Source organism: Excalfactoria chinensis, chromosome 10 (assembly GCF_039878825.1).
Source record: "Excalfactoria chinensis isolate bCotChi1 chromosome 10, bCotChi1.hap2, whole genome shotgun sequence".
NCBI lineage: Eukaryota > Metazoa > Chordata > Aves > Galliformes > Phasianidae > Excalfactoria > Excalfactoria chinensis.
In genome coordinates this window covers 7727541-7739477 of record NC_092834.1, presented here as the reverse complement: position 1 = coordinate 7739477, position 11937 = coordinate 7727541, and the positions used below count along the sequence as shown (strand labels likewise).

Sequence of the window (11937 nt, the reverse complement as noted above, 5' to 3'; positions counted from 1 at the left end):
TGAGGTGATAAAAGGCCTTTTTTCCCCTTTAGGGATCAAATCCTCACCTGAATAGAATACTAACTCCCAGTGACTCGAATGGAGCTAATTGCAAAGAACAATGCACTCCTGTCTTCCAGGGGAACTTCCCATTTCCTTCTGCCAAAGTTCAGCAAGGTTTTGCAATAACTTACCTTGGAGATAAAGTTTCTCCCTGTTTAACCACCATTTCAAACGTAGCAAAGCACATACCTTAATGAATGCAGATGTCAAGTGGTTCTGTATGTCTGCCTTGCTGAGGGACTGGATCTGGATTCTTACATACTTGACCGAGGGCGTGCTGGTGATAGCAAGCTGCAATTGCATGGAGACAGAGCCTCAAAAAACTGACTGGCTAAATGGTTTTCATCAGCAGAATGACCCCAAGCACCAACGCTCATATATACAATTGGAAAACCTCAAGAACATAGTTTTTCAAACTATGACCCTTATTCACCTGTGCTTGCTGTTAAGACAACACTGACCAAAGAATTGAGGCAATGGAGATTGGAAGGGACCTCTGATGGTCACTCTGCCTCTGAATAAGTTGAATATGAGTTTCACATTTGAGATTATAACCAAGGTGCAGATTTATATGAGCCTGAAACAATACTACAGGATTTACAGAATTGTAAATGAGAAGAGAACCTAGCTGTGATTTTCCAATTAGCCTTATTAACCAGAATTACTTCCCAGTCTGAAATTCAACAGCAATGCTGTACTCTGGAATTCAAAGCTAATCCAGTCTGAGCCCTCTCAAGTGTTCTTTTATTCTTGTTTGGGAAAAAAAAAAATAAGGGGAAAAAAAATAGATGCAGTGACTGTGCATTCACATGCTTCCAGTTGGGCAATTTCTTTGAGGCTATCTTTGAAGCATAGTACAAAAAACTGCAGAAATGTAGTGTAAAATCCTTCCCTCCACATGTTGCACAGTGCTGGCCAGATTCACAAACGGCTGTTCCCTACTGACACATACGTGCTGCATGACCTCAGATGCTATGTACGGCTGTAGGAGAGGTGCTCATACCTGTGGGGCCCCACAAGCCCTGCATGGCAATGCCTGGTGCTGGAACACAGGGTGCTGTGAGACAGCTGGCCTCTGTGAAAAGGGGTTGGGGGCACAGCTCCAGGACCCCCCCGGGTACATCTGTGCCGTGATTTTGATACGTTCACAGCCTTGCTGGGAGCAGTAACTGTGCCCTTGCCGAGCTTCATGGGCTTGCAGGTGGACAAACAGGTACCTACAAATGAGAGCAAACAGACTGATCAGAATCATGAAGTGTTTAGGGGAAAAGCTGAATAGAGGGAGGGTCTTTGCATGCTAAACTGCATTATCCCACCCAATTTGCATCACCACTGAAGAACCTTTAGAGTGTTGTAATACAGCACACCTGCAAGTTGTACATTCAAAATGGGTCTGCAAGGACACAAGTAGAGCCTCCCTCTCAACCCAACATGATGAGATCTGCAGCACTCTTAGCCCATACACTGAAGCCAGCTTCCTTCATTGGGCAAGCACTGTTGAGCGTGCATCACCTCCAGCACCAGGCAGCTGCATCCTGCTAGATGCTCACACTATTTTGTGCAGAAGGAAACAGGCATGCTTAGAAATACTGGCATCTTCCCCTTTGGCTCCTACATCTCATGGCCCTGGCCTGCAGGCACAGCTTAGCCCTAGGCATGCATGACAAAACTTCCAAGGCAGCCAAATCTTCTGGCCCTTGGAGTTCATTTTTTCCTAGCTGTTCAAGTGTGTTTTCAATCGTGTCCATTCTGCAATTCAGGCAGAGGAAATTACATAAACAGCTCAGCTCAGCTTCAGGATCAAAAAGATGCATGAGCTGTAAAGGGGTTTTTTGTTTGTTTGTTTCTTTCTTTCTTTTTTTCCTTTTTTTCCTTTTTTCTTTTTCTGTTTCTTTAAAAACTAAATATTTGCTTCTATTTGTCTGGAAGAAAGAATGAGTAAGCTTGGTCAGTCTCCAAGGATCCAGCATGTGGGGTTAAAAAAAGAAGGGGAAACATCCCACTCGTTATGAAATAAAGTCTACAAAACAACAACAGGAAAAGCAAAAAGCCAGTCCCCTAACTTTTGTACTCTGAGAGGCTAAAAATAGCACTGCTGAATTAAACAGAACGAAAAGGCTGATACTGCCAGAACTAAGTTGGGTTATACCCATCACTATGCGTGTAACTGCCTCTACAGACCCACATGTATAACAATTTTCCCCTGCTTTTTAGTAGTAAACAACCTTTTTTGTTTTGTTTCGTAATTCCTATCATAAAAGAGGCCTGGCTATCACCAAGAAGCCCAGCTAGCAAGGAAAGCATTCTGGGATTTGCTTGCTCATGTGTTATGGTTGAAAGAATAAATATACCAAGTCTTATTTTCAAGTTTGGCATTTGTGGATTGATTTCTGAAGTAGCTGCTTAGTCAGGTGAAGCATCATGGGATTCATGGTTAAACCACAGAACAATTTTTTTCCTTCCCAGCTGCTTTAGCAAACAGGGAAACATGGTTTCGTAAGATGTTTATCTAAGCAAAGGTGTTCTGGATTCCTCTAAAGGCAGTGCATGACCTCTAGGACTCTTCTTCACGCCTTCAAAATAAGAGATGCACTGTGGTCAACCTTTCTTCACGGGAATATGAAGAAGTTGAAATTTCCCAAATTATTCTCTGCTGGGTGATACTGAAGTAGACCTAACCTACATTACACCATCCCATAACTCTGCTAGGACCTGAAATCAATGAAAAGACCGTGCCAGATGGATGAGACTGAACTTTAACTATGAGATAGGGAAAGGAAGAACCAGGACTGGAAAGAGAAGAACCCCAGAGGTTTGCTGCCTGTTCACTAGGGAACTCTCATGGGCTCACCCCAACACTCTGTCGAAGTAGAAGAGCTGTTCGCCGGTCCCATTGAGAACACTGTTACGGGAAGGAGCCATGAGGTAATGCTTTATGCTGTGCACCATCCCTGTCCGTCGCTGGTAGATATCTTTCACCACGTGGAAAATGGTGTTCCTAGGATAGCAGAGGGCAATGTGCAGCCAGTCTCCTCTGTCATCAAAAGGGAAGAAAGAGAGAAAATGCACTTAAGGGCTTGAATACAGGAGAGGTGGTCTCCAGCCAAGAGCACAATCTTCAGGGGAAAACAAATAAATGCCTTTTGAGGTTTGCTTCCTCCTTTAAACAGAAAGAAAAAAAAAAAATACACCCAAATCCTCCATGCCAAAAAAAAAATCAGATTTTTTTCCTTTGTCTGGAAACAACGGCTGTTTATACAAAGGTCTGATCCAGAGACCCCAGCTGACCTCAAAGGACTTTGAGTCAGGTGCCAGGATGGCTTGAAAGAAGAGATTTTCTCTTCCTTGCTCATAAGACCAAGGCACAATCAGCCACATACCCGTTAACATCTCTGGAGGCTGCCAGGGCTCAGTTCAGTTCATCTGAAGCTGCTGCAGGAGAGGGAACCAGCACTCAGCAGACATTTCACCGGGGGCACCGGTTCAGGAAATAGAAAGTAATCTCTGACTTGAACCAGAGCCATAGCCTTAAGAGATCTGCTTCCTCCGCTTCACAGCAAAGTTTATGATCAGGGTTTCCATTAAAATCTCCCTCTCCTCTGCTCTTTCGTCAGTGTCAGTTTAAAATAACTGAGGGTAAAGTTAAATGGTCTTTTAACACTTGGCCACCACAATGTTAGCAAAGAGCTGTCCCCACGGCTTTCCTTTATGCTGTGATCTTTGTTGCCACCTCACAGAGAGAAAATCTGCCTCCAAACTACATTATTTCTTTCGACTTGGAGCCAAAAGATGCAGTCTGATGGGCACAGTCTTCCACAAAACCAAAGACCCTTCCTGTCTGTAGGATGCACTACTATCGGGAAAAGCAGAAAGTCGCAAGATGTTCACACTTGAAAAGAAAAACTGAATAACAAGACTATTTACTTAATATTTTCTTTCTCTCTGGCCTCTGAAGTGGCTGAGCACACCACAAGCAGGTAGCTGACCAATTACTGTGGTTTGCTTTCCTCCTGTTTCCAAAACCACCAAGGCTGTAAGTGTAATTACCTGGCTTCCTGGTTAAAATGTGAAAATACTAATTTGGCTTAAAGGCAGACAGTCACCACCATTGTCAGCTGCCTTTCAGGGCCCTATGAAGCTGAGGAAGGCAAAGTTTCTCCAGTAAGATGATCTGCCACCCATCCCTGCCTGCAGAGAAATAAGGAGTGCAAAACAAAATGCCCAGATTTTTACTTTGCATTAGATGTGGACTATGCAATAGCGAAGCTGCTTCAGCCATTTTCTGGTTTTCTCATTAGAGAAGAAGAAAACTACAGTACTGAAGAGGGGACAGGCTGTTCTAGAATAACAAATCAAAGCCATACAAAAAGATCCTTCAGCTTACGCCAGATACTGCCCTCTAGATTTTAACCAACTCCAGCTGTGTCATAACATAGGACAGCTAGAAAATGGATATACTTTCAGATGATTTGGCCTACGACTAGAGGAAATGAAAGAAATGCACCAGAGCCATGTTAGTGGGATATTTCTGGGACAGAGTCCCAAGACATTTGGCTGTTTCATAAGGGTAATTTGCATTGCATTAGCACATTTCATCCCCTGAAGACATCACCAAAAAATGGCCTCGTCATCTCCTTCAGATGTTGGGAGCCAGCCTTGGTGCCATGTTGTGCTGACTCGCACCTCCCCAGAGAACAGGAAGGGCACCAGGAAAGGAAATTGGAGTTGGTGAAAGAAAAGAAAATCATGGAAAAAAAAAAAAAAAAAAAAAAAACAAACCAAAAACCAAAAACCACAGCTGTGACTGTCTTGAGTCACCAGAGCACTTGGGAATATGAGTGCAGTGAGTGCCTATTGTGCACATGAGAAGGCTGAGTCAAACTCCAAAATAAAGTGTATCATGATTGAGAAGATCAAATGGAAGGCACCTACTTCGGAGTTCATGAGAGAAGAGATGGAACTGAATACATTCCCACAACAAAGTTCTTGGGAAGAGGTGTGAGAAGGGAAGGTATTTAAAGTTATCCTTGAAGTAAACGTAGGAAAGAATAAGGTGTTTATTTTCTATTTAATTTCATGGTATTTTAACAGCTTCCTATTTAGTTCCTTGCTTTGGTTTTGGCTCTTCAGCTAGTACAGAAGCTACTGTAAACTCTCCCAAATGCCTGGTTGTACAGCTGTGCACAGCAAAAGCAAAGCACAGAGCGCTGCTGTGGGACGCCTTCAGGACATGGGTGAAATGTCTTTTACTGCATTGCCAAAAGTGAATGAGAAATGCAACCTCAGGCTAGAAAAGGCAATCAAGCATGAGATGTCTTGGACATCGCACTCAAAGGAAAGCAGATGTGCATGTGCCTCCCTCAGCCACCGCACTGGCCACAGAGACCTCCTGGTTGGGTCTTCAGTGCAGGAAGCCTGTCTCTTTTTCAGGGTGGTCAATGAATTATGACTCCTCCTTTATTTCTCTGCTTCAAACTCTCCATTCTGTCATTTCTGACTGCTACTCTGAGGTGAAGATTGGCAGGCAGAATCAGAAACGTTTGAGCTAGTAATATCCCGCAAGGCAGAAGCTCTTGTTCTGCTGCAGTGAGTGCAGTAGCACGGCATCATTAGTAAGCTCTAACAGTTACAAATGCTACTTGGAAGGTTTCAGAGAGTCAGCATATACCAGGATCTATCAAACCTGACACTTCAGCCCCTCTGTTACTATTCTTCAGTGATCCCCACAGGGCATTTCATGTGTGTTTATGAATGTATCTATCCTGTTTTCTTCCTTTTGGAAATGACTGGGTAGAACTAACCTAGGAAGCCATTTTCTTTTCACCTGAATTTTGCCATTGTGCAGTTCTGGCTCTTTAAAGTAGACTAGAAACAGCAGGCAAAGTGCTAAAAATCATCCATGTGCTTTGGCATTGGGCAGGCTTCCTTGGAAAAGTGAAAGCAAAAAAGGAGGAGGAAAAACAACAGGTAAGAGGTTTCCTGTTCTTGGATATGTGGTCAATACAGATCTCCATGTACACCCATACGTACCTCTGTTACAACCTCAGAACAACCTCCAGAATTAAAGCCCAAACTCCCACTCAGAGAAACAAGATTGAACAGGCAAAGGAAGGGAGACTTCTGCAGTGGTGGGATGTGAGTCACACGACTTTGAGATGAGATTTGGCTGCAGTAAACACAGAAAGAGCACATCTGCAACTCCCACTGCCTGAGAGAGGACAAACGAACACTTGTGCACTAGTGACCACATTCCATGCCTGTATCAGATGGAGCATCAGTACTGTATCAGGTGGAGTATCAATACTGAGCAAATGGGTAGGATCTAGTGCTGGGGTTGGAGGTTATGCTGTACCTCATTTGTGGCTATATTTTGGCTAAGGGAACTCCTAATGTTGTTTAATGTTATCCTGAAAAACAGCTCCACCGTGTCTATTGGTATGGTGTGTCACGTAACTGATGACCATGGATGTGCACAGTCCAAATCCTGACCTCACTGATGAAAATCTGGTGTAAGCCAATGAGGGCATGCAATAGAGCACAACTGAAAATTACTTATTTTTTCCTCAGGCATGAAAAAACAAGAGACTTCCACCCAGTGATTCAGCCTCCGCCAACTGTTATTACTGCTATTTAAAACAAACCCTCTGACATTTTGGTCAGCTCTACGTGCGCCGAGAAAAATGGGAGTTCAAAATTTTCCTGTTCATAATATGGGAGCCAAGCAAAAAATCCCTACAGGCTGCCTCTGCAAGTTTGCCTCTCTCAGGATGAATTTTCAACTTCAGAAGGCAAAACAAGCAAAGCCACCACTCAGCCTCCAACCTTTCTCAAGAGCAAATAATAGAAGGTCTGTGTTCCTTTATCTCAGTCATGATACTGATGCTTTTTCTCTCAACCTCACAACAACCTGCCCAGCACCCAACTGAATCTCCTTGACACAAAATCCACAAACAGGACAATCACCTCCTAAACCAGCGTCATGGGCGGGGAAAATGGACTGAGAAATACGCATGGACCAGCAGCCTGGTTTACTGCAGCCATCCGAGGACTTGTTAGTGCTAGACTGCTCTTGTTCATTCATTGAAACTATCAGCTCTCCTTGTTAATCCTGTCTAAGCAAACACCATAGAGAACAAAAAGCAGCAACAGCTGCCAACAAGAGGCTAAGACAGGGCTTTAGGATCACTCACACATGGCAATGCCAGCACCCAGTTTGGCCCAGCCATACTGAAATGGTTCAATCTGCAACCCAATGTCCTGGCAAACATTTCGGCCTTTTTCTGGTTGTTTTTTTTCCTTAAATGTCTGAAGGATTTCAACCACTTGTTGGTAATTTAAGTGATTGAAACAGACAGAAGGGAATTCAACAGATTTCTGCGCTGTGTGGATGATTAACTCTGAATTACAGATGTTATCAGGAGGAACTTTACTTATTATTATTGGAAATAGTGCTGGTGTTACTTATAGTACATCTGGACCTGGGAGATCAAGGTCAGCACTCATGTAACGTACAAGTAACATGGAAGTAGTCACAGTCTTAAACTGTTAACTGTACTTTGAAATACTGCTTTCGTTTTCCTATCCACTTGTCAATCTGCAAATCACAAGGAAAAGCACATTTGGAACTAATCCGAAAAAGGAACAGTTAAGGAAATATCCATAAACTGGGCAAATCTGAAGCAAGTATGTTCTAGCCTTGTCTCATTATCTTTGTTTTCCTAAAAGCCCCCATCATCGCTAAAGAATTTAATCACAAAAATGACAAGTAGTTGAAAGTATGAATCAGACCAGCAATGAATAAGAAGCCATAGGGAAAACACACATCTACACAGCTCTGAAAAAAAAAAAAGACAAATATAACCAGTCCCCTGGAGTTTCAGTGCAGACATGGGCTGTGTAGGTTGTCTGCTTGCACTGAAACCTCCACCTTTGGATGGATGACAGCATCCTGGAAACCACATATCACCCAAAGCCCAAAGTCCCCACTGTTTTTAATCCAGAATTTAGACACAATCTCATTCCAGGCTCTTGAATTTTCAGATAATTAGATTATTTGCTTGTGAACAAAATAACAAAGCACAGTGCAGAATGCCAGCCTAGCAAATAGAGGGATATCACCGTGCACCTGTGTCGTCTCTGCACAAATACCGCAGCAAGGGGAAGGCTGGACACATGCCCAAGCACTCACATGGACATCTGCTCTTTCATTTGCTCTTGACAAGAGACTTGGCTCTCTGCTGCCAAATAAATCTTTGGAAAAGCTCTCATAAGGATCCAACTCCTGCACAAAGGCACGAAGCGTCGCTGTTACAAGACTCACTGTACCTCTCCAGGGGATGCTGAGAGGCTGCTGGTGAAGGCAGCATGGGGAAAGCTCCTTGAACTTTTCTCTGGGGCCAGCACTGGCTAGGGCAGCTGGGCAACCCCATGCTAACCCTAACCCTGCTTGCAGCACTGTGGCAGTTCACCTATAAAAAAGGTGATACTGCCTTCATACCTGCTCACATCTCCCTGAAATTCCCTAGGTCAAATCACAGCAGAGAGCCCTAATAAGGAAAAACTCTTCCTCCTGAGTCTCAGTAGACCAAGTATAGAGAGTTGCCTGTACTCATAAAAAACAAGGAATGTTTAATTTAATTGCCTCTGCTTTTCAGCCTGCTTCAACAACACAACTCATTACACTATACCTCAGATATGGACTTTGGGGAGATTTAATTCTTATCTTTAGATTAGCTGATAACACAAATAAGCCTGGCTGATTTATTGGACAGCACTGTGCCTTTGATAATAGTATTTGCTTTAGCCTCTTCTTTGATTGGAGAATTTGCACACGCACAAAACCTGTGTTATTAAATCGACAGACTTCGTTTGTGACTTTGCTTGCCCTACGGAGAGCCAACCCTCTTACTGTTTTTCAGCACCTGAAAGGAGGCACTTACAAGCAAATAATGTTCTCCAGACGCTCCTCTTGCCATACCAGCCTCACCCTACTCTCTTAACAATCCTCACGCTCTCTGCAGGTCTCTGTGCTTCTAGAAATAGACAGCAGTTTTGAGCAAAGCCCTCAACTCAACAGCTGGTTCCCATCTTTCTATGAAGCACAAGAACAGAGAAAACACAATAGCAGCTCTGAGGAGGTGGACACTGCTCCTGAAAGCTTAAACTGGTGGAGAAGAAGTTTGAGGCCACTGTTCACAAAGCTGTCACACTTTGTGCTTGAAACTCTGCAAGTACTCTAAACAGGCCTTGAATCAGTGCACAGAAGACACACGTACTGCAGCAACCCATCACGTGCCACCACAGAAGGAACAGAAGCTGACCTCCTCCACCGAGCAAATAGTTGAGCAGTTCCCAGACACCCCAGACTGGACTCGCAGGTGCAGAAAGCGGCGCTGCCACTTTCAGCTGAACCTTGTGAGTGTATCCCTACCTCCTGCCCACACCAGGAATCCCGGTGTTCCAGTCTTTTAGTAAACATTTAAACAGGAATGGCTCTCACCAGCTCTTTTTAGAGCACTTCAGAAACACTGAAAATGTTAGTGACACAAATATCCAACGTCAGCCCCATGCCTGACCTCCAAACAGGTTCAAATGCTGGTACACATCTTCCTATCAAATTCCTTATTTCCCTTCTGACCTTCCTTCAGCCAGCACAGAAAGTCCTTCCAGAAGCATGAGGGCTATCTAGCTGTAAAGCAGCATCCTGCATTTACTTATCCAACATTTTAAAATGACAAGTCTAAAAATAGGTTGTTTGGTAAGGCTATGTCTGAAATTAATAATTGCAATGTTTTACTACTAAAATTCCTCAAACATATTTTGTTTTGCATTGCATATGTTTTCCATGGATATAACTATGTTAAGAGCTTGTTTTTTTGGCAGGTTATTTGGTATTTTAGAATGAAAAAGAACAGACAGCAAATAGCCATTTAAAACAGGTAAAGGTCTTCCCTGATTTTCTGCCTCTGATTACTCTGCTCCACAACTTGAGATTTGTTCAATTCAAAAAATTGATTGGATACATTGTTTTCATTGATTTCATTCTCAACTATTTCTTTGCAAGATGCTTTAAATCATAGAATCAAACAATTTAGTTTGGAAAAGACCTATAAGATCATATAACCATCAAACTAACACATTCACATCCACCACTAAACCTTGTCCCTAAGTGCCATGTCCACACAACTCCAGGGATGGAGACTCCACCACCTCCCCAGGCAACCTATTCCAACCTCTCACTGCTGTATCTATGAAAAGGATTCTTCCAGATATCCAATGTAAACCTCCCCTAGAGCAACTTGAGGCCATTTCATTGCATCCTATCTCATGTCATCTGAGAAAAGAGACTGACACGACCTCACTGTAGGAGGTGTCCTCTTTTCAGGAAGCTGTAGGGAGCAGTGATGTTCTCCATCAGCCTTCTCTGTTCTGGAACAAAAAGCACCAGTTACTATTCCTACTACCCACTGACTTACCCCTCATAACACTTGTTTTCTAATCCCTTCAGTATGGCCAGTGCTCTCCTCTAAATGCTTTCTATCAAGTCAGTATCTTTCTCATAGTGGAATGAAGTAAAATTATAAAATCACATTTTTTCCTTATCATGGTATATTTTCCTTCTATAGTTTTTCAAAACACACACCTCACCAACTGTTTCTGAATCAGAAAAGTCTGCAAACCTTTGCCCTGTTCAAATAACTTAATTGGTTTCACACAAGACAAAGAGAACCACAAATACATTGTGGTTACCAACAGTAAAAGGTAAGTTGCTGCTTGAACAAAGGCTAAACTTCAAGCTGAGTTCTATCAAACACGCAGTGCTGCTTTAAGATTTGAATCTGTGATTGAACACCAAGTACTTGCCAAAACTTTGGCATGTACTAACTGGCACAGTGATTGGGTAACCATTGTATATTGATGCAGAAGGCTTAGCTCTTAATTGCAAGGAAATAGCTAATTATTTAAAGACAGATAATAATTGCAAAACAGCTTATCCATGAGTGACTAATGGGTTTTGCACTTCTTTAAAGTGCATGAAGTTACATTAATACAGAAAAGAGTGCTTTAATTCTAGTCATGCCTCTGTGACAGGAATGTCCAGGCACTGATTGTCCAGGGACTTGGTCGTGGTCCTACAGCCATTTAATCTTAAAATCCAAAGTGGACCAATCGCACACCAGTTACCAAAATGGGGATATATATCAAGAGGAAACATTGTCTTTCTCAGCTACATTTCCATGAGGCTTCATGACTGGAACTACAAATAGTGCTTTCCCCAAATTTCTTCAGCCCCAGAGTTCAGGGAAACTACACATTTTTATCAAGCTTTTACCAAAACTTTCCTAAACTAAAACCATGGCATTAACACTCTGATAGAGAAGCAGAGAATAAGTGTAGGGTTTGGTGGATAACACAGGACAGACTTGGAAAAATACAGGACAGACTTGGAAATCCTCCCTGTTTACCAATGGTACGTGTTTCTTCATGTTCTCTGTGCATCTCACTTCTTCTATGTCAATTATTTAATGTCTACTTTGCAAATCTGAGCCTTCATGTGGCTTTGTTGCATGCAGTCACATACAGTGTTGTCCTTTTCCCATACTTCCTTGTTATCGGCTAACTGAGGAGTCACAGATACTGCAGAGCCCAAGACAGTGGCCAGAGATTTTTTTTGGTGGTTCTCATCCCTTGCTGCTGTTCTTTGCCAGCCATGGCCATGTACATCACAGTTAAGCCAAATGGATTAGAGGACCCTCCTAGAAGTTGTGCCAGTGCACAGCACAAGTAATTTCACTAAAGCAAGAGGTATTCTGGTCCTGAGCCACCACAGGAAACCATGAAAGAAATTATATAAAATGAAATAGATTGCAAGGGGAAAAGGCAGGTCTAAATTGG

At 42.8% G+C, this 11937-nt stretch overlaps 2 protein-coding genes across 6 annotated transcripts in view; both read right to left on the bottom strand.

Annotated features, from left to right (window-relative positions):
- Window positions 1-11937, bottom strand: part of CEMIP2 (cell migration inducing hyaluronidase 2) — a 46948-nt gene that overhangs the window by 4816 nt on the left and 30195 nt on the right. For all 3 annotated transcript variants that reach the window (XM_072345473.1, XM_072345474.1, XM_072345475.1), the window contains 3 exons: window positions 2894-3076; window positions 1046-1259; window positions 232-333 (listed from right to left, as the gene is read on the bottom strand). In XM_072345473.1, coding sequence (XP_072201574.1) covers window positions 232-333; window positions 1046-1259; window positions 2894-3076 — 499 coding nt within the window. The remainder of the gene's footprint in view (window positions 1-231; window positions 334-1045; window positions 1260-2893; window positions 3077-11937) is intronic.
- CEMIP (cell migration inducing hyaluronidase 1) overlaps window positions 1-11937 on the bottom strand; it is a 100408-nt gene that overhangs the window by 61415 nt on the left and 27056 nt on the right. The window lies entirely within an intron of this gene.